The 27,399-nt window shown below is 51.4% G+C and overlaps 1 protein-coding gene across 1 annotated transcript in view; it reads right to left on the bottom strand.

Moving 5' to 3' along the window:
* The window catches only part of Cand2 (cullin associated and neddylation dissociated 2 (putative)), a 28,184-nt gene extending 2,669 nt beyond the window's left edge, over positions 1 to 25,515 (bottom strand). The window contains exons 1-13 of the mRNA XM_052174611.1: positions 25,412 to 25,515; positions 19,458 to 19,601; positions 18,686 to 18,840; positions 17,580 to 17,703; positions 15,120 to 15,385; positions 13,317 to 13,422; positions 13,033 to 13,172; positions 11,016 to 11,308; positions 9,487 to 9,628; positions 7,673 to 9,175; positions 5,285 to 5,380; positions 3,554 to 3,723; positions 1,348 to 1,512 (exon numbers count right to left, since the gene is read on the bottom strand). Coding sequence (XP_052030571.1) covers positions 1,348 to 1,512; positions 3,554 to 3,723; positions 5,285 to 5,380; positions 7,673 to 9,175; positions 9,487 to 9,628; positions 11,016 to 11,308; positions 13,033 to 13,172; positions 13,317 to 13,422; positions 15,120 to 15,385; positions 17,580 to 17,703; positions 18,686 to 18,840; positions 19,458 to 19,601; positions 25,412 to 25,479 — 3,372 coding nt within the window. The 5' untranslated portion in view covers positions 25,480 to 25,515. The remainder of the gene's footprint in view (positions 1 to 1,347; positions 1,513 to 3,553; positions 3,724 to 5,284; positions 5,381 to 7,672; positions 9,176 to 9,486; positions 9,629 to 11,015; positions 11,309 to 13,032; positions 13,173 to 13,316; positions 13,423 to 15,119; positions 15,386 to 17,579; positions 17,704 to 18,685; positions 18,841 to 19,457; positions 19,602 to 25,411) is intronic.
* Positions 25,516 to 27,399: the final 1,884 nt, after the last annotated feature.

Raw genomic sequence — 27,399 nt, 5'->3', positions numbered from 1 at the left:
CTTAACTGTGTGCCGAAGACTGGATAACAAAAGGCACAGGGAGGGGCAGGTCACATGTTCCCACGCCTCTGGCGCAGGCCTGGGAAGGAGCACAGCAGCTCCTCCGCTCCCACTGACAGTGGCTTGGACACGCTGCAGCTTAGATACAACTTGGTGTGTATCACAAAAGCCTGAGTGCGGGAAGCTTGATCCCCAGGATAGCAATGCTGAGGGGTGACAGAACCTTCAGCAGGAGGTGGCCAGGTCACGGGAAGTGGTCCCGCTGGAAGGGGTCAGGTCTCAGAGGACCTCAGTTCCCAGAAGTGAATGATAAAAAGAACATGCCTCCATCTTTAATCCCAGCACTTGGGAGGCAGAGGCAGCGGACTTCTGAGTTCAATTCAATGCTGCCCTGATCTACAGAAAGAGTCCAGGATAGCCAGGGCTGTTAATACGAAGAAACCCTATCTAGAAAAAAACAAAAACAAAAAACAACAACATAAGAACACACCTCATAGCTGGGCAGTGGTGCTGCACACCTTTAATCCCAGCCCTTGGGAGGCAGAGGCAGGCGGACTTCTGAGTTTGAGGCCAGCCTGGTCTACAGAGTGAGTTCCAGGACAGCCAGGGCTACACAGAGAAACCCTGTCTCCAAAAACAAAAAACCAAACCAAACCAAACAAACAAAGCAAGAACTGGAGAGATGGCTCAGTGGTTAAGAGCACTAGAGGCTCTTCCAGAGGTCCTGAGTTCAATTCCCAGCAACCACATAGTGGCTCACAACCATCTGTAATGGGGTCTGATGCCCTTTTCTGGTGTGTCAGCGACGATGTACTCATATATGGAAATCCCAGATGTGGAGATGCCCATAAAATAAATAAATATATAAAAATGAAGCAAAATGAAATAACCAAAAAGCAGACTAATATAATGGCAATGTGGGAATTTACCTAGTACTATGGGTTGTTTTCAAAAGAAATACTATTTTTCATATAAAATCTCTTTAATTTTTAAATGTTGGTAACATTTTTTAAAGATTTATTCATTTTATGTATATGAGATTTATTCATCTTACAGTATATGAGTATACTGTAGCTGTTTTTCAGACACAGGGTTTCCCTGTGTAGCCCTGGCTGTCCTGGAACTCACTCTGTAGACCAGGCTGGCCTACAATTCAGAGATCCTCCTGCCTTTGCCTCACAGGTACTGGGATTAAAGGTGTGCAACACCACCGGGCTGGTTCCTTGTTCTTGACATAAAGCACAGCTGCTTTCATGGGGTGCCAGGAGAAGGGGAAACAGCAGGGGCCTAATGTTGCCTGGTTCCCCTGCTCTGACCTGGGCTTGCATCGGGTATGGTGCCACCTACCCGGATGTCATAATGGTCCTTCAGCCCATCCTCCACGTGGTTCAGAAACTCGCAGATGTCCAGCTGGCCCAGGCAGCTCTCCAGCAACGAGTACATGCACTCGAAGGCAGCCTTCCTCACGTCCAGCCCATCATCTACAGTGTGCTTGAAGGGCCCCATCTCCACCTGCAGGAAGGAAGGACATGGAGGGCTTTGGAATATAAAGCCCTGCCCCTAGATTTGCAACTCACCCCACCTGCTCAGCACTGCATCCTGGCCCTAAGTCACACCGCCTGTGCTCAGGCCTCAGGTCTCAACACAGCCTGCAGCATCCGCTCTCTAGACTGTCACACTCGCCAAGCAGGCAGAGTGTCTGGTACTATGTGTGCGTGTCCCCTTGCCTGACAGACAACATCTTCCTGGAGTACCGAAGACACCTTGGGAAGGTCTGGGCATATGCCTTAGAGGGTAGAGTGCTTGCCTAGCACACACAGACCCAGGTTTGATCTCTGGCACTGAATAAACATGAAGGCGCGTGTCTGTAACCCGGTGCTCAGAAGGTGGGAGCAGGCCAGAGTCTAACCTAGACTACACAAGATTCTGTCTCAAAAAAAATGAAAACCTTAGGAATAAGGTGTCATTATCAATCCTACTCAACATCCAACTAAGGCTCAGAGAGGTAAACTGACACGCTGGAGGACACAGAGCTGGCAAGTCACAGAACCATACTCAAAGAACCAAGTCCTCTGAAGCTTTTGTTTTTCCTTCGAGACAAGGTTTCTCTGTATAGCCCTGGCTGTCCTGGAACTCATTGTGTAGACCAGGCTGGCCTTGAACTCAGTGCGCCACCGCTGCTCACCCCTCTGAAGCTTTTAACCATGAGATCTGGCTTCTAAGTAAAGTCTGAGCCTCAAAACCCAACTTTAGAGATTACACAGATTAAAAAGAATGCTTTAGGCGGCAACGGTGGTGCACGCCTTTAATCCCAGCACTTGGGAGGCAGAGGCAGGCAGATTTCTGAGTTCAAGGCTAGCCTGATCTACAGAGTGAGTTCCAGGACAGCCAGGGCTACACAGAGAAACCCTGTCTTGAAAATACAAAAACAAAAACAAAACAAAAGAATGCCTTGTGGGTAGGCAGAGCTTCATGTAATGGCACCACCTGCCAAGTGATGCTGGTGGGCCACAGGAACTTCAAGAGGCAATATATGCCCTGTGGACACCCTGGTTCAGCTCAGGGGTACAGATCTTAGACTTCTGACCTCCAGAACCATGTCTGATAACAGGTACAGTAAGCAGCTCACACCTTTGCCTCTACTCAAGAGGTAGAGACAAGAGGATAAATCCCTGTGAGTTTGAGGGCCAGCCTAGTCTACAGAGTGAGTTCCAGGATAGCCAGGACTATAGAGAAACCCTGTCTCAAAAACAAAAAAACTTCAAATGTATTTTTAGAAAACGTTTCCAACCCCTTTTCAAGAGCTTCCTCCTCAGACCTCCCTGAGGTGCTGTAGGGTGACTTGGCTGTCAATCTCAACCCCCTCCGCCCCTTCAGCTCTCTGACTGACTCTCCTAACCGCCGCTCTCCTGGAGGCCAGGCTTCCAGTCTTGGTGGCAGAAGCCAAGAATGGTGGGACTATGTGTCCCGGGACTATGCGACTCTGGCTAAGTGACAACAGTTGCTGACACTGTAGTCCAATCCCACATGCCTGAGACCTGAGGTTCAGGAGATTGCGTTTGTTTGTATTGTGGATTTTAGAATGTTTGCATATTCAAAGAAATATACTGGGGAAGGGACTCAAGTCTAAATACAGAGCCCATGTATATCCAATAAGCATTCTTCTTCATATACCTGAAGGCAGTTTCAGACAGTATTTGTAGGGTGCCTGCATTTTAAATAGGGCCTGTCACAGGTGCCATCACATCTGGGGACTAGGTGCTCATGCTGAACATGAGCCACTAAGCACCACAGCTGCCCAAGTACTTAGGGCATATCCTTGTGGTGCTGGCATGGTGACTCTCCTCACTTAGCTCCAGGGGAAACTGAAGCTAAGTGGGCACTGGGTTGCCCAGTCCGCGCCCCAGCTGGGGAGTGGAGGGGCATGACACAACTAGGGCCATGTGGCCCTGCTGCCTGTGTGGACCTCACTCCTAGTCTTTAATGAGCCTGGCCAGTGAGGCACAGAAGGCTCGACAAGGGCTAGGCCATAGGTGTCCATGCTGCCTCATACCTCTCGGATGAGGTCCCGGCGGATCTTGGTCTCCTGGTAGAGGAGGGGTAGGATGTCATCCAGCAGGTCCCGGACCAGCGATGGTTTGTTGTGCACAGCTGAGTTGAAGAAGGTGAGTGTGGCGCGGCGCACGTTCAGGTCTGGGTCCTGCAGGCTCTCCATGAACTCTGCTGCAGAGGGACAAGACAAAGGACATAGAAGCAGAACACAAAGCCACCTCCGTGCCGTACCTGGTGACCTGGGCACTGTGAGTTATGCAGAATGAAGGGCAGACATGTCCTCAAGTCAGACACAATACCCTCACAGTCCACGTGAGAACGCCTAGCTTCGAGCTAGAGAGATGCTCAGTGGTTAAAAACACTAACTGCTCTTCTGAAGGACCTGAGTTCAATTCCCAGCACCCACATGGTAGCTCACAACCATCTGTAAAGAGATCTGAAGCCCTCTTCTGGTGTTTCTGAAGACAGCTACAGTGTACTTAGGTATAATAATAAATAAATCTTTAAAAAAAATGCCTAGCTTCCCACTCTGGGTTCTGGCAGCCTTGACCTCCTATGGGGCTTTTAGGAGTACGACATGGCAGCAGCTGTAACAGGGCTAAGAGCTGGCCCAGAAGACTTCGTTCTGAGCCAGGTCCTCACTGGATAGCACCAGTTCTGGGATCTGCCTGCCTCAGCCTCTTGAGTGCAGAACAACAAGTGAAGGGCAGGTCTGAAGTGCCAGTCTGACACGGTTGCTCTGAGTAGGCCTGCCTTTTGAGAGGTTTAATTTGGGAATTTGGAATAGTGCTGCGGATGGAACCCAGGGCTCGCACATGCTGAGTGTACATGTTACCACCGAGCAGCATCGTCATCCAGAAAAATAAGACACAGGAACTTGAGTCTCCACCGCGAGCACGCGACCACACAACCATCTGCACCGCAGCGTGTGCTACTGTCATGTGACACCTAATTCCCCCACACTGCGAAGAACTGCAGTCTTCCAGCAGATCAGGACTCAACCACACTGGGACCTAGGGCCCTCCCACGGTGTATGCTGGCTCTGAGAGTCCTGCTTCTGTGAGGATGCAACCCAGGACAGACCCCTGAACCCTCTCTTGGTACTCAGTTTCCTCATTTGTAAAATGGGACCAGTGCTGGGGCTATTAGAATTAACTGACGAGTTTTATCAAAACATCTCATGGCATCTCATGGTGTCCATCTTAGGGAGCTTTGAACTGAGGATCAAACATGCTCAAGGTGGTGGCACATGCCTGTAATTCCAGCACTTGGGAGACAAGATCAGGAGTTCAAGGTCATCCTCAGCTATATAGGGTGAGTTTGAGTCCAGCCTGGGCTATGCAGATTGTCTCTAAAAATTGTCGCCTTGGGAGCTGGAGAGATGGGTCAGCAGTTAAGAGCACTGACTGCTCTTGCAAACAGCCCAAGTTTGGTTCCCAGCACCCAGGTGGTAGCTCATAATCATCCATAATTTCAGTTCCAGGGTATCCAATGTCATCTTCTGATCTCTGCAGGCACCAGGAACACATGTAGTGAACCACTAATACACATAAAACATATCTTTTTGGGGGGAGGAGTTTCAAGACAGGGTTTCTCTGTAGCCCTGGCTGTCCTGGAACTCACTCTGTAGACCAGGCTGGCCTCGAACTCAGAAATCCACCTGCCTCTGCCTCCCAAGTGCTGGGATTAAAGGCGTGTGCCACCCAGGGTGAGAGGTGTTAGTTGCACCTACCAATGAAGCTCTTCAGGAGAGGGTCGATGGAGTGTGGCTGGTCTGAGATGAGGAACTTGACTGCAGTAATGACTGTGCTCCGAGTGTATGGCTGACCTGCAAGACAGGAGGCGATAGTGTGGGGCAGGGGACCACCTGGAGACCCAGCAAAACACAGTACACCCTCTCCCTACTTGAGAAACAACCCCCTCCCAGGAAGTCCATGTGACTATTCCCCATGGCAGCCTTGAGTCTGCCCAGTTCTTCCTCCTGCTGCTAGGAGAGTAAGTGGCTGGGTCTCAGCAGGTCCAAACAGAACACTAGGACCCTAGGGAAAGTCCTGCCCTCAGACTGAGACTGCACTGCCTTTTCAGACATCCTCTCCATTCAAACTCACATAACAAAATGTTAATTAAAATACTGAAGCTGGTGAGGTAGCGCAAACTTGTCATACTAAGGCTCCAGGAGTATCTTCAGGAGTTCAAAGTCAGCCTAGGCTACAGAGTTAGTACCTGTCTCAAAAACAAACAAAACTATGAAGAACTATTGGTCCGGTTTTACACAGGAAAGAGGGACTCAGAAAGGCCATGCTCACGTTTAAGGCCACAGAGAAGAGGCCAGGGGGGATTTTGGCAGGCTCCAGGCCAGTGGGATCCCCCAGAACTCAGGTCCTCAAGCCAGTGTCGTGCAGGACTCAGGTCCTGGAGAAAGGAGGGGCTCACCCAGTTCCCTAGGGATGGAGGCTCATGCCAGGACATGGTTACAAACATCCAGCTTGGTCCTCATCTGGAAACTGGTCATGCATCTTTGGGACAGAGTAGGCTGTGGAAGGTGAGCCTTGATGGTTGCATTCGCCTTTGATTCCAGCCTGAACTGCGTCCTGACCCACTAAGGTGTGAACTAGCCACTCGGCTGGTTCCTGTGGCTACGACTGCTCACAGCAGGCCTTCCCATCATGGCTGGCTGCTCCCTCTAAGCGGGGTCCTTTCTAAAGCTGCTTCTATCAGGTATTTTGTCACAGCAGTGAGAAAAATAACTGCTACAGATCGTGACCCTATATTATGGCAGATCGTGAGAAATGACATCATATGGTCTGTATTTCAGAGTTCCTCCTGCCTCTGCCTCCTGAGTGCTGAGATTAAGGTGCACACTACCACACCCAGCTCCATTTCACCTCTTACTTGTGTGAGACGGTAGGAATGGAACCCAGGAACGCTCATGTGTCATAAGCGAACGTTCTACCACCAACCAACAGCTCCAGCCCCAGCCCCTTATTTATTTATTTGGAGTTAGAGTCTCATTAAATTGCACAGGAAGACCTTCAATATCTGTAAGCACGTAGACTTTGAAGTAATCCTTCTGCCTCCTAGTTATATATTTCTAATCCTGTACGCCTAATGCCATCATGAAGCTTTACATTGTATCTTTACCCCTTAGTATCTTCAGAGGACAGGATCCAGGATCTCTTTGTCTACTAAGCCCAAGGACGCCAAGCCCATTCCACAAAACAGCATTGTGTTTGCACAGAACCTATACATGTTTTTCAATCTTCTTTATGTTATTTACATTGAACATGTCAACAGTAGTTAAATCTATACTGTTTAGGGAGAATAAGGCTTGCAAGATGGTTCTTGCTATACAAGTAGTTATTACCAAGCCTGGTGACCCGAGTTCAAGTCCTCGGGATCCACATGACAGGAGAGAGAACTGACACCTGTAGTTGTCGAGGATCCACATGACAGGAGAGAGAACTGACACCTGTAGTTGTCTTATGACCTCTCTATAAGCGTGCCATGGCAAACACACACACACACACATGCATAGACACACACAAATTTTTAAAAAGTAAAGACAAGAAAAATTTTCACATATTAAGTACAGACATAATATTTTCTTAGGTTATTTTTGATCCAAGTGATTTGAATCTATGATGTAGTCCCCTTGAGTGAGAGGTCTGACAAATAGGGGGACATCAAAATCCCTGTCCTCTTGGACTGGAGAGATGGCTAAGCAATGAAAAGCACTGCCCACTCTTGCAGAGGGCCCGAGGTTATTTACGAGTATCCACGTGGCCGCTCACGTGGGGAACATGGTCTGTAACCCCAGTTCCAGGGCCTCTGAGGGCACTACCTGTATATAATACACATATACATATGTAGGTAAAACACCCATACACACAAAATAAAATAAAATTTGAAGAATGTGGGAGGGAGGGAAGACTTTGTCCCTCTACCCCAGAGACCACTAAGAGGAAACCTGCACATTTGGGGGCCCACTTGTTTGACTGGCTTCTTTCCCTTCATTAACAGACATGTGACTCTCATCTCCAGTGATCTGCGTGAGTTGTGTGGATGCTTGGGGACCAAGGACCGCCTCGTGCTCGGCCCACCTGGGCCACTGTACTCTTACCTGCAGCGAGCTGCTTCCGGAATCGAGGCAGGAGGAAGGGAGGGTTCACAAACACTAGCTTAGCGATGCACTCGGCCACCACACACCGAGTGCCTTCCTCGGGGCTCTCACAGCGCTGGAAGAGCAGTGCCCACACATCCTCAACATAGGGCTTCAGGTTGTCAGGCTGGGCAGCCCCCAGGGCCTCCCTGAGTGCATGGAGCAGCAGGTACTGTCGCCGGGGCTGAGCCTCGATTTGTGCCAGCAGGAAGGGCAGGAAGTCAGGCAGGTTGCCAGCACCCACACGGCCCAGGGCATATGCGGCTGCAGCCCTCACGTCCTCATTGGGAGACCCCAAGGCTTCCAAAAGCACAGTCTTTAGCTCCCTCTGGGGGCCTGGCCCAGCCACCTGGCCCACCTCAGCCAGTGACAGGAATGCCAAGACTTTGACCCCTGTGCTTGAGTGGGGTGACCTGGCGTCACAGACCAGGCGGCTGGCAGTGCCTGCCGCCTCCTGAGGGCAGGCAGCTGAGAGGGCAGCTACACACCGGGCCAGTGAGTGGAAGACCTGCTTGTGCAGGCCGGGTCCTCCGTCCCCAGCCTGGTTATAAACCGGTGCAGTGAGCAGACTAATGAGCTCCGAGTACTCTACACATGGAGGCCGGGTTCCCACCAGGGCCTGCAGGAAGCCTTCAGTGGCTGCCAGTACCCCAGCAGGCAGCAAGGGGGAGTGCAGCAACTGCAGCAGCTCCTCCAGAACAGGTTCACTGACTTCAACCAGAGAGGTGGGCTGGGTCTGGGCCACTGTGGTGAGGAAGTCAACAGCCAGCTGGGCCACATGCATGTCATTCTCGCTGACCAGAGCAGGCAGCTCAGCTAGCACCGTCCGCACGGCAGGCGGAGGCAGGCCAAGGCCCTGACTCTGAGCCAGAGCGTCCAGGGCAGCCAGTGTGGCCAGCCGCAGGGCCCGTTGATTCTTGCGCAGAAATGAAGCCAGGATGGGCAGTGCCTCGGCCAGGATGGGCTGCAGGTCAAGTTGCAATGGGGACACAGCCACCAGTGTCAGTGCCTTGACAGCAGGCAGCCGGGTGATCTCATTCCGCAGGCGATCCAGGAGAAGCATAAGTGTGGGTTCTAGGTCATCCCCAAGTCGATCACCAAGGTGACCCACAAGGTGGCCCACACAAGAGATGGCCCGTTCCTTCACCTCCTGGTCCAGGTCAGTGGCTCGGAGTCGTGACAGGGTAGCTGTGGACATCTCTCCAACGTATGGCTCAGGGTCCAGCAGCCGAGGCCTATCCAGTGGCCACAGAGTCCGCACCAGCTCCTGGAGCACCAGTAAGGCCTCGGCTGCCACCTTGTAGAAAGGGTCAGCCACACAGGCCATCACAGGTGGCAGGAGGGTTGGCAAGTGTGGGTGGAAGGCCTCAGCTGGCTCTGTACCCAGAAGCCCCTGCAGGAAGGCCAGGGCATCCATCCGGATGGTGGAGGAGCTGGAGTAGTCGGCCAGGGAGAAGACGATGCCTGCAGGGGAACCAAGGTTGGGGCTCTTCAGCCTGGCTCAGTCTGGGGCTGTGGTGATCAATGTGTCTGTACTAAGCCACGCATCCGGAGCTCCAGAACTCACCTGAAGCTTAGAAGCAGCCTTGTTTTCCCCGTGGCCAGGGCTTGCAGGGGAGGGGGACGGGACAACACCCACCCACCATGGGCCACCATCACACAGTGCAAGCCCAAGAATACTGCTGGGCTCTCAGGGATTGAGGGCTCAAGGTAAGGTAGGGTCTGTAATCTGGAAGAGGCCCAGAGAGAAGAGAACCAGCTGAAGCCCAGCGTACCTGACACCAACACAGCCATGTGCTCTGCCAGGCTGCCAGGGAGGACGCCAGCCAGCTCCGTGAAGAGGTTGAAGCAGCCTTGGCGGGTCCGGACATTCCGGTCTTTAAGTTGTCGCTGCAGGGCCTTTATCACTAGGGGCACCTGTGAGCAGGCGGGAGATCAGGAAACAGCCAGGAAGTCAGTCATCCCAGGGAGGAAGTCACCCTGGGAGGAAGTTACCCCAGGGAGGATTCCAACACAGACAGGACGCCTTCGTGCCCATCAGTCCCTACGAGTCACCTGATGCAGACTCTGCAGACACAGTGGCAGCTACCTCCATCTTATAAATGTGCACAAGGAACTGGCTCAAGGTGACCCAGCAGCCTGGCTGTCACCTCTGTCTCTATGAAGAAAGCAGAGCTGAGCTGTCTTCAGCACGTGGTCTCTTCCCCCTTTACCTATACACCCTCCCCAGAGTCCTGAATCCAGTGGCGGGAGGACCACCCCGATCTGTACCTCTGATCCAGCTTACACATTTCCTGCCCTCCTAAGTGGCTCAGCCTGGGCATCTGCTACAGTCTAAAGTCTGTGCCCCACAAGGACTCACAAACTGGAAGCTTGGTCCTCGGTGTGGTGGTGAAACTCAGAAGAGGAGGGACCTTTAAGGAAGTCACTAAAACAATGAAATGGGTCTATTGGACAGGTTTATTATAAAATGGGGGCTTAGTCCTTATCGTTCTGGCCTCGTGTCTTACCATGGGCTGGCTCTCTCTTTTGTATATTCACACTACCTGCAAAGATGTCACACAGCTAGGGCAAGCCACACCAGGGCACAGAACATGATTTTAGGACTCTGTTTCAAACCTAAATCTAATTAAGCCTCTTTTCTTAGTAGGGACCCAGCCTCTGGTATGTGTGTGTGTGTGTGTGTGTGGTATGTGTGTGTGTGTGTGTGGTATGTGTGTGTGTGTTTATTATACAAACAGAAAATTCACTACTTAAAGCCAATGAGGAAGGACTTCAACCATAAATGTACAAAGATGTAGTTGTGCCCTCCTCCTCCTCAGTGTCCCCTGTTGCAGGAAGCCAAGAAGTCAGCTACTACCTGCCTATCCCAGACACTAGTAACCTATTACCAGCAAGATCCAGCAGTTCAATCTGGCCCAGTTCTCAACGACCATTCCTTTCAATCCCTCAGCCTTCTGAGTTGAAGGCACCATCTCTTGTCACCTGACACAGCTGCAATGTCCTCCTGTTGGTCCCCAGCCATGACTCTTGTCCTGTCACAATCCATTCCCCACCCAGCAGCCAGAAGAAGAGATTTTAAAGTGAAGCAATCGAAAGTCTCTTCTCTCCTGCAAGCCCTACTTGTGCTGCTGCTGTCTGTGTCCCAACTTGCACCACTCAGACCAAGGACGAGGCAGGGCGTCATCTGAACACAGGCTGGGCACAGAGAGGCGCTCACACCACATCCCTCAGCAAGTGACGAGAGGGGGGCAGAAAAGAAGAACAGAAAGAGCTAGCGAGAGGGGATAAGGACACAGCCTACCTGTGCTCGAAGCATATTGAGGTTCCTGCCAGTCTGGGTGGGCTCCTCCACAGCCTCCAGCCATCCTTTAGGGGGCCGTGTGTGTCGCAGCAATATGACGTAAGCCCCGAAGATGTCTGCCTTGACGTTCTCCTCCCGCTCCTTGAAGCGGCGGATGAGCGCAGGTGCCAGCGTGCAGTGGAAGTCGGGTAAGAGGTCGGGCCGAGAGCTGATCAGGGCTGCCATGCACTTGGCTGCGGCCCGGCGAACCTTCCAGCTCATGTCGTCGTCGTCACTGTACTCATCCTCACTCTCTGGGGCAGGAGGACACACAGAGCTGTCTCTCAGGAGGCAGCGGAAGCCCTGCCCTGGGCTTCACATTCTGACCAGCAGTATTCGGCCCACTGGGAATGCCACTACCCTTAGTGAACACCTGTGGCACGCTCGGGATGGTACCCACGGCTTTGATCTACAATCTCTCCTGTGGGCAAGGACCTTTCCCCATCACAGAGAAGAAAACAAACCAAGAGACAAGAAGATCCACTGTACGATCATCTGCACTTCAGCCACAGCCTGTAGTTAGATCCTTGTCTGACCATGTCAAGGAAGAAATGGGCTGGTAAGCTGACACAGGCCTGTAAATACCAGTACTGGAGAGGTGGGGTGGGAAGGTTATGAGTTCAAGGCCAGCCTGGAATACTTAGTGAAACACTGCCCTCTTCAAAATAGAATGACATGGCCGCCAGGTTTGCAGTGGAGGCCCAGAGAAGCTTTCTGGGGCTCAACCACATCTCTGGGTCAGGTCTGGCCTGTTCATGTACTGGGATTTTCAAAGAGAAAGGCAGACTTCCTGTGCACTCAATGCTAACCCAGTCCCCGGTCAGCTCTCAAAGGTGTTCAGAGAGATAGATAAACGCCAAAGAAAGGATAGGTGCGGAAGGCCCTCTGCTGACAGGCCTGAGAGTCAACAGATAAACAACTCCACAAGAACAAAGGGACTACTGGCCCATTGTACAGATATCAAGGCCAAGGTTCAGAGAGGGTGAGAGACCTCCTCAGGGAACATAGGAAAATGCAGGGCAGAGATTCAATCCATCTATCTCACTAGGGGAAAATGACAAGGAGCGCTCTGCATCCTGTTTCTGAGACCAGGTATTCCTCCTGTACCATTCTGTTGACAACTACGACTCCAATGGCAAAGAAATCTGGACCAGCTACAATGAGCATGGCCTCTGGTCAGCTCAGCATACATCTCCTTTAATTGACCTGTGCCCCGCCTCGAGAAATGTCCCTAGCCCTCTATTACTTGGGCAAGAAAACGACCAACTCTTAGCTTAGCATTCAAGGCCCCAGGAGCCTGCCTCATTTTGTTTCAAGTCTCTAGTCTCCATGTGCTCCCCACGTGTAGGAAATCTGAGTGATGGAGAGGACCTCAAGCTACGGGGAAGAAGCCACTGAGCCCCATCTGGACTTGTCTCCTCCAAGCACCCACCATTCTCACTCTAGCTTTGGCACCGGGCTAAAAACATTATCTTGAAAACCATTTATAAAACTGGTAGCTTAAAAGTGGAAAGTCTATCAGAGCTCACCCATGTCCTAGCGAGGTCACTTCTGGTGTTTCCTTGGTTCCTGTCTGAAATATGAGTTTGATCCTCCTAGGTTTTAGGGTCACTCTGAGTAATATGAGGGAAGAGCTTAGAGTACCAGCTTAGATACTCAGGAAGTGATGATTAGAGTTGTCCCTTGGAACCTGTGGGAGCCTGGATGCCAGGATCGCCTTAAGTGACCACTAAATGTTTATCACACCGGATACAGCATAAACACCCCAACACCAGCTGTCATATCATTGTCTGTGTTGAATACAGACTAACTTTTTCCCAGGTATTTTTAATCTGGGCTATTTAACAGCACAGGCAGGAGGATGATTGCATTGCCTTCCTTACAGCTAGAGGAGAGCAGCATCCAGCCAGGCAGGCCTGTGGAAGCCCCTGCTTTGGCCGCTAGGCCCTGCTCTCCCTCAGACAGGCTGTCCACCGACCTTGGTCACTGAATTCACTGTCCTCAGTCTCCATCTGCTCCTCGTCATCACTGTCATGGTCATAGTTGGGGTCATGCTTCATGTACTGCAGGCAGAGGCTGGTCACGTTGGGTACATGAGGGTCCATCTCCTTGGGGCACCTGAGGGACAAAAGGGGAGGCCCCACTGGAACTCAGCGTGGAAGAGCAGGGGTGGGGCCCACAGATGTCGTGAGCTGTCTCCCATCCCTGCCGGCTTCCCGTGGAGCTCCCCTGCCCACTGTCTGGCGCAGCTGCCACACTTACTTTCTTAGGAAGGCCTCAAAGGCCTGGAGGCAGGACTCTCTCAGCTCATCGTCATCCAGGTTGCAGAACTCCTCCACCATGGGCACCAGACGGTCCAGGTGGGCCCCTGCAGAGCCCAACAGTCACTGAAGTAGCCGAGCTCCCCTCAGGCACCAGCTTGAAGCCTCAGCCCAACCCTGCCTTTGTAGGGCAGAGTCAACTTAGAAGCTTTAGAGGCAAGCTGACTGGGGTCTAGCCTGGTTGCTGTGTTTTGGGGCTGCGGGCCACCTGCAACGACTTCCCGGTCTACTGATGGTGATGGTATGGAAACCAGTGAACCACACTACAGGTAGAGCTGAGCTCTGGTCCCTGCAGATCGGGCACATGTGGTTGAGGCACAGGGCTGTGCCTTATTCCTACACTAGGGTGTGAGGTGCAGATGGCAGAGCAAGAGGGTCCTGTGCCTGGTCCCCACCCACCACCTTGTGATCACTGCCAGCCACAAAATTTCATTGCTACTCCACAACTGTAATTTTGCTAGATATGAATCATAATGTAAATATTTGTTTTCCAATGATCTTAGGTGACCGCTATGAAAGAGTCATTTGACCCCCAAAGGGGTCTCAACCCCCAGGCTTTAGAGGATCTATTAGCCCTCTTTCAGCCACACCCTTCCCACTGTGCAAGAAGGAAGATGCTAAGCTGGAGATCCTCAAACATCCCTTCCAAATGTATTTTTTTAAAGATTTATTTATTGTTATATCTAAGTACATTGTAGCTATCTTCAGACACCAGAAGAGGGCGTCAGATTTCATTACAGATGGTTGTGAGCCACCATGTAGCTGCTGGGATTTGAACTTAGGTCCTTCAGAAGAGCAGTCAGTGCTCTTAACTGATGAACCATCTCCCCAGTCCAAATGTAGTGTGTGTGTGTGTGTGTGTGTGTGTTGCGTTGCCTGCAGAGACCAAGAGAGGGTGTCAGATCTGTTGGAACTGAAATGACCGGCCTTTGTTGGCAGCCTCATACCGGTGTTAGAATCTGAACTCTGGTCCTCGTGACTGAGCAGCAAACACTTAGCCACTGAGCCGTCTCTCCAGCCCTAGACAGCCCTTTATAAACTTTTTAGGATCCTTGGGAACTCAGTTTCCTGCCCAACCACGAGCCCTAGGCTGAGCCTCTCCAGCCTCCTTCCCAGATCCACGTTCTGAGGGTAGCCAGGGGCAGCTGCTCAAGTCCGGCTCACCAGGATTTAGGGTGTGGCTTGTGCTGCCTCCACTCACACTGTCTTGTTCTCATTCCAACACCTAAGATGTCTGTGGCTAACACATCCCTGATGAGGCCTGAGGTGGCGATCTAGGAGGGGCAGAGATGGGAAATGGGAAGATGGTAGGAATGCTGAGTGGGTTTCTTTTTCTTTTTAATCTTATGTCCATCAGTGTTTTGCCTGTATATATGTCTGTGTGGGGGTGTCAGGTCCTCTGGAACTGAAATTACAGACAGCTGTGAGCTGCCATGTAGTTGCTGGAAATTGAACCTGGGTCCTCTGGAAGAACAGCCACTGAGCCATCTCTTCAGCCTAATGATGAGTGTTCTGACTGAGATGTGAGCTCACAGCTGGATGCTGATTTCTGAATAAGGGTTTGCTATCTTGACTTGAAAGGACTACCCCTAAGCCTCAGGCCACAGCAGTCAGTCCCAGAAGACCACTCAAGAGGCATCAGACTCAAAAAGGAAAGGAAAGCCAGCTTATGCTCCCGCTGGGAGCATGTTCCCTCCCCACCCCCACCCCGCGCCCCATCAGCGCTTTAGCCCCGCCCCCTCACCCAGGCGATGGCCGGCCTGACGGCCCACGCTGCCCAGGCACTGGATCAGGGTCCGAATGGCCGCAGGGCTGGCGGGAGCCCGTGGCCCGGGCAGCCGGTCCACCAGGTGGTCAGCAAGCTCCACGAAGAGGTCGGTGCTGCAGGCGGCAGCCAGATGACCAAGGGCGACCACAGCGCGCTTGCGCACAGCCAGGCGCGGGCTACTCAGCTGGGGCAATAGGCAGTGCAGCAGGCTTGCATGGAAGGTGCCTAAAGGAGCACCCAGCCTGGGGACAGGATGGGAGGGAATGTCAGGCAGTTAGGACCCACACCCCCATCCTCTCTGTATCCCTTATTCACGATATTCAAAGACCCTTGGAAAGTTATCAGGAAGCCAGTGGAAGGAGACTGCCTTCTGAAGGCTCTGAAGTCAACAGTGTAAGCCTATGACCTGCGCCCTGGTGTCCAGTCTCTCCGCTCAGGGAGGAGTCCAGTAGGTATGGGGGCTCTGGGAGCCTGGAGGCTGCCTCAATACCCGTCCCTGCAAGTCTATCCTCCTTACTGAGCCTCGAGGGGAATAAAACCTAACACACTTGATCACTCTCTGCTTAACCCTGCTATGGCTCCCCAGTGTCCTCTGGGTAAGCTGAGCTCTGAACTCAAGACAAGCAATAGCCGTCATACAGTCTCTCCACGGGTGGGACCTGGCTCTCGGTGGCCCCAGCGCCTCTCCCACAGTCAAACAGCTCTGGGTGACTTTGACCCCAGTGTCCAGGCTGTTTCCTTCCTGCTCTGCTGCCCTCCATGACCTCATGCTCCTGTGTCCAGCCCAGGTCACTCTGCTGCAGCCTTTACCTACTTAGTCATCTACTGTGTCACAGGTTCTATGCTGGAAGTCGGGCCATAAAGGCAGACTCTGGCCCCTGAAGCCCATGATTGAGGGGTGCCTTCCAAGCTCCACAAACTCAACATGCCCAAATGGAACACACCCCCTCCTACTGTACCCCTCTGATCCTGGAGCACCCCACCCCAATCCTCTCATCTCCTGGTTCCTAACACAGACTTGTAGGATCAATCCTCTAGCCTCACCACTCCACATCCTGTGGGAGTCCACCTCTTCAGACACCAAGAGCCAAGCCAGGCCTATAATCTCACCTGCTAGCAAAGCTAAGGTGAAGGATTACAGGTTTAAGACCAGTCTGGGTTACAGAGTGAGTTCAAGGCCTGCCTGAGCAACTCTGAGATAGAGTCTCAGAAATAAAACATGACAAGGGTTAGAGACATTGCTCAGTGGTAGGGCTCTTCCCCAGTGTGAGTGAAACCTTGGGTCCAATCCTACCACAAATGCAAAAACAAAGACACTCCTATCCAGCCCTGCCTGTCCAGACTACAGAAGGAAAGGGCAAAGGCAGACAGGGCTGTGTCCTCGCTCCTGCCCAGCCCTCCAGCCTCACTGCTGCACACCAGCTTCCACAATCAGCTCACCATGCACAAGCCCTGGGCTCAAGTCCGCTAGGACCCACCACAGAGACTGCTTAGGTCATGATCACATGCTGCTTACACTGTATTAGGTCCCAGACTAACCCCTATACGTTGCATACATATTCATCAATGGCCCCTCTTCCCCTGAAGGTCACTCCTTCCTCCAAATACAAGAATCCTTCCCCGACCCCTGCCATCCTGGATCAAAGAAGGCCTGATTACAAGCACCAATTAAGGACAGTTATCACCTACACTCTGTGGAACCTCTCAACTTCTCTGAAACCTTTAAGGGACCCCACTCTGCCACAGAGGCCTAAACTCTGCTTAGAGACCCACCATGTTGGGTCTCCCCTCCCTGCCCAAGATAGGGTTTCTTTGTGTAACAGCTCTGTCTGTCCTATAACTTTCTGTGTTGAATAGGGTAGCCTTGAACTCATAGAGATCTGCCTGCCTCTGCCTCTGGAGTACAGGGACTAAAGGTGTGCACCACCACACCTGCCTTTCTAATCTTTTAATCAAAAAATACAATCTGCATCAGTGTCCCCTTGAGTTCCAAACCCGAACCCTTTCACAATCCTCTCCTGCCTCTGCCCTCTGAGATGCCCTTAGACCTGCTGGGCCCATGAAGACTCGGCTCCAGTAAGATGCCTGTCCAGCAGCTGGGCTGGGGCCTTTGAGTTGGGCCCTGTACTTGACCTGACCACTTAACTATTGTATTTAGCTGGCCACCTGCCTGTGAGCTCCTCCCCAGGGACAATGCAGACTCACCAATGTGCTTGCCTGCCCCCAGAACAAATGCTCAAGTCACCGAAGTTTATTGACTGTGTGACCTTGGAGCTAACGACCTCCCAGAGCCTGTCCCGCAGGGTGACACTGTTGCTTTCTGTGCAAGGCTGTAGGGTGACTAAGGAGTCCTAACCACAGACAGGCCTGGCATGCAGGCCACTCATCTTAGTCTCACCTGTCCCCATCTTTCCTGCCCAAAGTGGCCTTACTCACCTGCTCAGCATGTCAGAGAGGATGTCCAGGGCTTCCAGCTGCACGGCCACATCCTCCTGCTGGGCGATGGCACTGGTGAGCTGACCTGTGACCTTGCGGCACACGTTGATAGCCAGCCCTGAGCCTGCGCAAGGTACAAGCGGAAGGGTCAGGTCCTGGGTTGGGACAGCAGCTCCAACTCTGGCCCGCTTGTGCTTCGGAACCCATACCCCGATGTCTGTGGTTCAGGAAAGCCAGGGCTTCAGTGGTTCAAGGCTGACCCAAGTCTTAATGGAACAACTACAGGGATCAGCTCTCAAGAAGGTGACAAACCAACGGCTGTGCTGCTGGCTGGCTCACACACTAGGAGGGAGATAGACGTTTCTTTTTCCAGTCCCTTGCTACTAGCAATGGCCAGATGGTCTGGCTCTGGCCAGTGCAATCCATTGGGGAAATGTGTCTCTTCTTACAAAGGGGAGAGAACACGGGAAAAGAATGTGACCCTGTCAGACTGAGTTACAGAACCACTACAAGCATGGGCGGGAGTAGCTGGGCTCAAAGCCCTGCACTGAGTCTCCAGCATTGCCACCAGAACAAAGGAGAGAGGGGAAGAGGAGGAGGAAGGGGAGGAGGGGTGGAGGAGAAGATCGGCAGCAGCAGTCATCCCTCCAGAGAGAGCACAGCAGGTCTTTATGCTACCATGACTTCGAGCTCTTTCCTTATGGCTGGAAACATTCCTGACAAACAGGCAGACATAAGTTTAAACCGATCTGTGTCTGAATTCTTTACTACCGAGGGACCCAAGTGGGTCTTTTAACTTTTCTGAGCCCTCTCTCTTTTTAAATTTGAGACGAGGTTGCACTATTTAGCCCTGGCTGTCCTGGATCTATGTAGATCAGGCTGACCTCAAACCCATACTGATCTACTGCCTCTACCTCCAGAATGCTCGGATTAAAGGCATGTGCCACTACTTACGAAAGATAGTTAATATAGGCGTAAGCACTGGGTGAGGGGAAACAGACATACAGGAGGCGCACTGTGAAGACAGGTGTGGGCTTCCCACGGAGTCGCCTGACCTCAGTATCTGAGACATGGGTGGGCCGAGGAGCAGCACCAGGCCTGGGTACCTGTGGCAGCGGGAGGCAGCTCTGAAAGCACAGTCTTCAGGCCAATGCCAGCGATGTCCCGGAGCTGCTCCTTGTCTGACCGCATGTTGGCACAGAGGGTGTCCACAATGTTCTCCACTTGGTACTCCTTCACCTTGCCCACCAGGGGACCCAGGCTGAGACAGACAGAGGAAGGGAAAGGGTCCAGAAACTGGAGGCGTGGCTACAGCCAGGCTGCCTGCTTCACTCCTCTCAGTCTTGTGGGGACACACGGACCGAGGAAAGACCTCAGCTCAACAGGAAACCCTTTCTTGCTAGGAAAGTGGTTCATGCCCAAGCCTGTGATTTGCATCTTATCCTGGGGTCCCACAGTGCCCCAAAGCCTCACACCTGAGCTGGTGCCACATCTCCCAGGGGGTTCTAAACAGTTGCTGAGTCACCCTGAGGGTCTAGGTGGGGCCTTCCAATGCATGTCTAACTGGTTTCTACTTTCGGATGCCGGTCATCAACCTGAGGTCTGGGGCCTCATTTCTCAAAGCCTGGTCCAGATCATTACCTGGGGACCTCTCAGGGCTATAGAACTCCCTCCCATCTCTTCTCCCCTATTCCCCTTCCTATTCCCTGGATCGCCTCCCACAGAACTTAGATTTGAACTCTTGGCATTGGGTTGACCTCTGAGAATGCTGGCTAAGCCACCATCTGACCCTACTATGGGCTCAAGAACTGCCTGATGATTCTCACAGGCTGCATCCTGGGGCAGTGGCCCTCCCCCAAGTCACCCCCACTCACTCACCACTTGACAGCCAGGTTCTGCACCTCGCCACTCCTGTCCTCCAGGAGCCGCAGGAGCGTCCTCACCACCTTACGCTCGCTGTCCTCATCCAGCTGGATGGAATCTTTCTGCAACTCTGACATCAGGTCACTGGTAGCCATGAACCTGGTGTAGCGGCAGGGGAAAAAGAGGGCTGGCCAGCAGTTCCAAGATCCTGACAATTTGGTGGACTATCTCAGAGCTCCCCAGAAGTAAACCTCAGTGCAAGGACCCAAAGGCAGGCGGGCAATCAGGACTGTGGGCAGGGCTGAGCCCTCAACTAGACCAGCTGCCACAAGGTGGGAAGACTGAGACAGGAGGACGGGCTAAATCACGATTTAACCTTCCCAGTGCTGCAACCCTTTAAAATAATATGTTCCTCACGTTGTGGTGACCCCCCAACCATAAAACTATTTTATTGCTACTTCCTAACTGTAATGTTGCTACTGTTATGAATCATAATATAATATCTGATATGCAGGATAACTGATAGCAACCTCCAAAGGGATCACGACCCACTTTGAGAACCACTGAGCTGGAAGCTCACAGTCTGGGTACTGGGGGCTCCTGCCACTGCTACTTCAAAAACTGGATTCACGAGAGTCAGTTGCCTTCCCCAATCCTTGGTTTACCTGTTTGAAAGATGGGAATGGGGGCCAGAGGTAGTTTCGCATTTAAGAGCACTTGCCAACCAGGCAGTGGTGGCACACACCTTTAATCCTAGCACTTGGGAGACAGAAACAGGCAGATCTCTATGTTCAAGGCCAGCTTGATCTACACATTAAGTTCCAGGACAGCCAGGGCTACACAGAGAAACCCTGTCTCAAAAGCCAAAAAGCAAAAAACAAACAAAAAGAGAAACAGACCCCACAAACACATAGTGCTCTTGCAGAGAACCTGGGTTTGGTGCCCAGCACCCCCATCAGGTGACTCACAACCACCTGTAACTCCTGTTCCAGGGTTCTGACCTCTTCTGGCCTCCAGGAACACTGGATGTATGGTATAAGCACTACTACACAGAAAACAAAAGGAAATACATCTTTTTAAAATATCTCTTTAAATTGAGGGGGAAAATGTGAATTAGACTTGGGTTCTGATAATAGGGTTGTGGGACCCACAACACACACCCGTAACTGTGCGCCACTCACGTGTCACTGTAACAGGTGGTTCATGAACACCTGCCCGTGAGATAGACAACTTCACGGCAGAGTCAGGCGTGCGGCAGAAGCACCTGTAGATGCAGAGATGCACCTTGTTCAGACCTGCCCTTGGCGAGTATCTGAATCTGTGCCCCTCATCCAAGGGGCGTGTTTATCGCAGCTAGGCCCAGCCCAGCTTCTCTGACCTCAGGTAGAGGCTTTGATTTAACAACACACATTTCCAAGTTCTTAGGTGGTGTTCAGGGACACAAACTTGTTTGTTTGGGCTTTTGTTTGTTTTGTTTTGTGAGACAGGTTTCACTATGTAGACTGGCCTGGAACTCACTCTGTCAGCCAGACTAGACTCAAATTCATAGAAATCCCCCTGCCTCTGCCTCCTAAGTTCTAGAATTAAAGTTATAGGCCACTATGCCTGGCTGGTCATGAACACCTTTAAAAACATGCATATTTTGGAGATCAGAGCTAACAGTTGACCAATACTCTCCTAGCTACAGGACTGGGCTTTACCCATCCCAGGAGGGTGAGTCCTTGAGGCCTTCTTAAAAAGGCCTGCTGCTGTCCTGAGCATCTGGCTTGCACTGGGAGTTCAAGTCACAAGGCAACAGAGAATGGGAGTGAAGGGACCTCATGAGACATCATTCTTGCTACAATGAAGAGGGCAGAGTAGACGACCTAGCTGGCTGCCCTCAGTTGTGTGCGGCTTACAAATATGTTTTCCCCTGGGTAGATTACTCATCAATATCTGAACGCCATTAAAGTATTCTTCTAACTCCCAGAAACAGAAGATCTAACTATGACTGGGTCTCTACCTAGGGCACTAACTGCAGAAAACTTCTCCAGTGCACCTAGTCCCACAGGCCACCATGTTTGCTAGCTCCTGCTAACACATGAACGGGAACTTGAGTGGAAATGAGCCAGAGCAGGAGAGATTCTATAAAGAGGAGTCTGGAGAAAGCCTGCTTCCTGTCCCAGCCTCCTGGGGTAAAATCTGTCACCCCTAGAGTGGGTCCCAGCCCTCACATTGTGGGCCTTGCCAGGCCTGCTGTTTAATATCAGGGCAGCCCACAGAGCCTGCAGGACCCTGTCCATACCATCATTCTTAATTGTAATAGCTGGATCAGCCTGAAGGTGCTGAGAAAAAGCAGGAAGCCGAGCTGAAGGAGAGGAGGGTTCTGTTGCTATCCCATCTACCACCCAGGCACTTTAAGGTAAAGGATGTTTGCCTTTGGACCTTGCTAAACGTCTGCTGCATGGGGCCCTGACGGGCCTGACAAACTCCCGTTCACTCACTATCTCAGTTAAGGGTTCTATTGCTATGAGAAAGACCATGACCAAAGCAACTTAGGAAGTAAAGGGTTTATTTCATCTTACGCTTCCACACCACAGTCCGTCACCGAAAGCCCGGAAGCAGGAACTGAGGCAGAGGCCGTGGAGGTTTAAAAGCGTGTGCCACTACGCCTGGAGAGGCCATAGAGGAACGCAGCTCACTGACTTACAGCCATGGCTCCTCCAACTTGCTTTCTTATATTATAAACCCCGGGACCATCTGCCCAGGGTTGGCATCACTCACAGTGGGCTGTGCACTCCCTAATCAACCACACTAACTAAAAAAATGTACCACAGTATCTCTAGGCCAATCTTAGGGAGCCATTTTCTCAATTATGGTTCCCTCCTCTCAGGGAACCATAGCTTGTGTCAACCTGATGAAAACCAACTAGCAGACCCAACAAGAGTCTGATACAAACGTTTCTGTTTCAGGGATGATCCTGATCACTGTGAGGGACACACACCAAAGCATTACAGTTTCCCTAGACTTTGCACCCCTCCTTGACAGCACTGTTCTCCTGTGTGGCAGTGAATGCATGAGAACACTTCGTCAGACTCACACACACACACACACACACACACACTACCCTCCCATATACACATACATATAAGACCCCCCCATACCAAGACACAGACACACACACAAAGGAATACATATACTCCATACATGTACACACAAACATACATAGATATACACACATGCATCTTGCACACACATTAGCACATGTACATGCACACATACCCTTGCTCAGCAAGTTCACATCTGACACTCCAGGCTCAGCCACAGGTCTGAGGTGAGGAGTGAGGGCAGGAGAGTCTGTGCTCAGCAGACCTTAGAGCAGTGGTGTGGATTGAGACCGTATCAGATATCCCACATCAAATATTTACATTACAATAGCAGTAGCAAAATTACAGTTATGAGGGAGCAACCAAATAATTTTATGGTTGGGGGTCACCACAACATGAGGAACTGTATTAAAGGCGTGCAGTGTTAGGGGGGTTGAGAGCCACTGGCTTAGAGCCAAGCAGCCTCGTGGAAATCCGAACCCAGAAATCAGCATTCACAAATAAACCTCAGCATTTCAAACACCTCAGGTCTGCAGACAGCACTCTCAGAGGAAACGGCGTGGTGCTGGGGTGCTGGTGATAATAATTTTACAAGCTAGAGCTCGAAAGCAGAGCGAGGCTTGAAGGAAACACACTTGTCTTGCCTTATCAGTGAAGTCAAATCTGGCCAGCTGCCTCCTTAACCCTGAGTTTCAGTTTCTCCCTGAATAAAATGGGGATTTTCTTTGTCCCTCTCCCATAGCATCCTTGAGGGTATTTTTTTTTAAAGATTTATTTATTGAGAGGGGCGGTGGTGGCACACGCCTGTAATCCCAGAACTCTGGGAGGCATAGACAGGTGGATTTCTGAGTTCGAGGCCAGCCTGGTTTATAGAGTGAGTTCCAGGACAGCCATGGCTATACAGAGAAAACCTGTCTCAGAAAAAAAAAAAAACCCAAATCCAAAACAAACAAACAAACAAAAAACAAAAAAGATGTATTTACTGTATTTTTGTGAGTACACTGTTGCTGTCTTCAGACACACCAGAAGAGGGCATCAGATCCCATTACAGATGGTTGTGAGCCACTATGTGGTTGCTGGGAATAGAACTCAGGACCTCTGGAAGAGCAGTCAGTGCTCTTAACCGCTGAGCCATCTCTCCAGCCCCCGTGAGGGTTTTAATAGATCAATCTGAGACAAGTGGGCTCAGAGAGGTTACAAAGCACCCGCGTGAGGCAGGTCACCTAAATCGTCAAACAGCAATATCACTGCAAAAGGATTTAGAAATCCCTGCCTTATCTCTCAAGTTCCTGGTTTTCCCTGTCAGAGTCTGATCCCCAAATAAAACTGGGAACCAAGGCTTTCTGTCTCTTGCCTGAAAACCCAGTCAGCCATTCCCCTCTGGGAAAGTAAGCCATGGTCTCCTGTCATGTGAGAGGCAGCACAGGACACTAGGACACATGGTGCCTGGACAGCTGGTGGGGGGTGGGGGAAAAGGCTCAGGTTACTGGTATTCAGACTTTTAAAAATAGATACCATTCTCATATGCTCAGGGTGGTTTTAGGTGTCCTCAAGGCTGCTGGCAGGGACAGATTTAAAGGGCTTCTCAGGCGCTGGATGACAGGGCCAACTCCCTGATAGGCCCAGGAATCATTTCCTCAGCTCTGGCAGGCTATGTGACTTTGAGTAAGCCCCCCTCCAGACATCTGGAGAACAAGACAACCCCGGGCCCAAAGAACTCTCTACCAGGACCTACCCCGTTTCCCTGCAGAGTCAGGACAAGCATTCAAAGCACCTACCTGTTACCTAAAGCGCAAACAGAACCTAAGGTTCAGAGGGGATGGAGTATTTGACCATCACTTACAGATCTGGTTAGTGATGGCTGCCAAGATCGGAAGCTAGGGCAAAGGATCCAAAGCCCTACTACCACCATGGGCTTGGGGCTGCAGAGAGTTTTGAGGAATGTATTTACAGGACACAGTAAGGGTCAGATCACACAAACAGGCTTCTAGCCCCTCCTGACTGGCTAGATTGGGAACTCTCCATCTCTGCTGGCCCTACCTTTAGCCTTGTACCCAGGCCCTTCATGACCCTGAACCTCAGTTTCCCTGTTTGTTAAAGAAGGGATAACTAATGTGACAGAAGACTCAGAGTGGGTGCAGTGTCCTGTCAACTTGAGGGTACAGAAGTAGATATAGGTTCCGGGGCCAACCCTTTTTTGTCACTAAACCCCGGTTTCCCCTGCAAGATGAGGGGCTACACCAGATATTCCCATCCTTCTTGGCAGCTCAGTTCTTGTGTTTCTGTGGTGTTTGGAGAGAAGGGTGGGAGAAAGAGAATGGGGGGACTGAGGTAGCCCTCACCCCGACCTTTGCTTCCTGCTCTAAAGCATGCTTAACCTAACATCTTGGGAGGAGAATGAAGAGGATGGGGTAGTGATGAGGGGCCGGGGAGAAGAGGGATGGGATGAAGGGAAAGAGGTGAAAGAAAGTAAAGTTAGAGTTAGGAGGCCCGGCAGGGGTACAGGGTGCGGGGGATGGGGTAAGCTAGAGACCCGGCAGAAGTGGGTCTCGGAAGATAGCCTTGGATGGAGGTTGTGCAGGGAAGAAGCCTGTTTCAATGAGGGTCAGAAGAGAACTGTAAGGGTTCCAAGGAGAGGCAGACGGGGACTTCCCTGAGGGGCCTGGGGGGCGTCCAGAGTGCGGGACTTGAGAGGCCAGGGCAGCAAAGGCGGGAAGAGGTTGGGGGCGGGGCTGTTGCGCCGGGCAGCAGGCCCAGCCAGGCCCAGGCGAAGGGGGGAGGGGGAAGGGGAGGGGGCTCCCACAGGGGTCTGCAGGGGGCAGGGGGGCGGCCGGGACAGGCTGAGACCCCTGCAAACGAATCCCGAGCCGCCGCAGGGCGCACCTGAAGTCTTTGTCGCTGGACGTCATCTTCTCCAGCAGGCTGGAGATGTAGAAGGCACCGGTACTCATGCTGGCTGCGCCGCGGGTTGCGGGTCGAATCGAATATGGCGGCGCAGCCTCCCCCTCCCCCTCAACCACGCCCCCTCCCCACCGACCACGCCCCTTCGCTCTCCCTCACCCCTCCTGTCCCGAGAAGGGCTGAAGGACCGGGCCTGGCCAGTTCTCCCGGAGAGCTCTGCTCAGCATGGGCTTGCACACTCAGAGACCAGCAGCTCACCACCGAGCACTGACCACGCTTTCTCCTGGTTGTGCCTTGAGGAGTCCTTGACCTTGCTCAGTGGCGCTCGTGCATACATGGACATGGATGCCAGTTCCAGATTCTACCAGGTTGCACACAGCCAAAGATCCTGAAATGAATTAAGGATGGACTTCAGGTTCCTAAAGCCCAGAGCAATAGTCCTTCCCTAAAGTTGATCACAGTTTTCCCCAGTTAGGAGCGTGTGTGTGTGTGTGTGTGTGTGTGTGTGTGTAGATCTTTAGGAGGACTCTTTAAACTGGATAAGAAGTGTCTTCAAATCTCTGCTGCCTGACTTGGTGGCCTTGGGAGAGTCACACAACCTCTCTTGGCTATTTTTAGATACTCAAAGGAATAAAAGAAACCTTTATCTTTTTTGCTTTGTTTTGCTTTTTTGAGACAGGGTTTCTCTGTACAGCACCTGCTGTCCTGAAACTCACTTTGTAGACCAGGCTAGCCTCAAACTCAGAGATCTGCCTGCCTCCAGGTATTGAGATTAAAGGTGTGCACCTCCACACCTGGTTTTGTTACTTCTCTACCACAGAGCCACACCCTAGGGTTGGTAAAAGGGAATGGGGGATTGGGGTGGCTCATGCCTGCAATTCCAGAACTTGGCAGGTGAAGGCAGGAAGGCAGGAGGATCAAAATTTCAACCTTGGCTACATAGATCCTGTCTTTAAAAAAAGAAAAAAGAAAAAGAACAATGAGACATCTGCTACATCTTTGATTTTGGCTCTTGATACAATCTCTACTCCTCTAAATGACTGAACAGTGGCTACAAAGTCCCAAGCCTTGGACATCTACATCTCTCCTAGTCTCCTTCATCCCGTCTCACTCACACCTAGGTGGCCATCCCAGAAGAAGGTCATTTTTTTCATGAGTGGGAAGGGGAGACAGCCCTTCAGGGAACTGTGAATACTCACTCTACTCACTCACAGGGAGGATATAGCAGTCACCTGGCACCTTAGGTAGTCATTTAGTAAATGACAGTGGAGCCAAAATTGGATTTTTTTACATTTTATTGTTATTATTTATTTGTATTTTGTATGTAGGAGTGTCTTGCCTACTCACATATATGTTTGTATGTATACATCTATACCATATGTTGCAGTACCCATGGAGGACAGAAGAGGGCAATAGAATCCAAGAAATTGTAGTTACCAACGGTTGTGAGCTGTCACATGTATGCTGGGAATGGGACCCCAGGACCTATGCAAGAGGAATAAATGGTTTTAAATTCTCAGCCATCTCTCCAGCCTTCTTTTTAATTTTTTATAACATTAGGCTGATTTGGGTAAAGGTTGCTACTTCACTCCTCTGGTAAACTCTGTTTACAGTCCAGCACTTCAGACCCTACTTCTTGAGCACTAGGTAGGACTCTGAAAGCCTGCCTGTGTTGGAAGAAAGCATGGTGTTTTAACACAGCAACAGAGGCTTAATTAAGATCAAGGTCATATGGCTGAGCCTACAACTAGAGACTCTAGGAATCAAACTGTCTCCAGCAGCAGGTGACTGCATCTGACCTGTGGGCAAGTCAGAAACTCATCCTCCTGGAACTAACTAGTTGTCATTCTGTGTTGCCTGTGTGGAGACGGCACAATGATGCTATAGAACTTGTAGGTGAACAGGTGTACTCCCACCCCTGACATCTCAACCCTGCAGATTTCAAACTTCCTGTTGGTGAAAGGCACAAG

Source organism: Apodemus sylvaticus, chromosome 2 (genome assembly GCF_947179515.1).
Source record: "Apodemus sylvaticus chromosome 2, mApoSyl1.1, whole genome shotgun sequence".
NCBI classification, from domain to species: domain Eukaryota; kingdom Metazoa; phylum Chordata; class Mammalia; order Rodentia; family Muridae; genus Apodemus; species Apodemus sylvaticus.
This window is presented reverse-complemented; position numbering and strand designations above follow the sequence as displayed.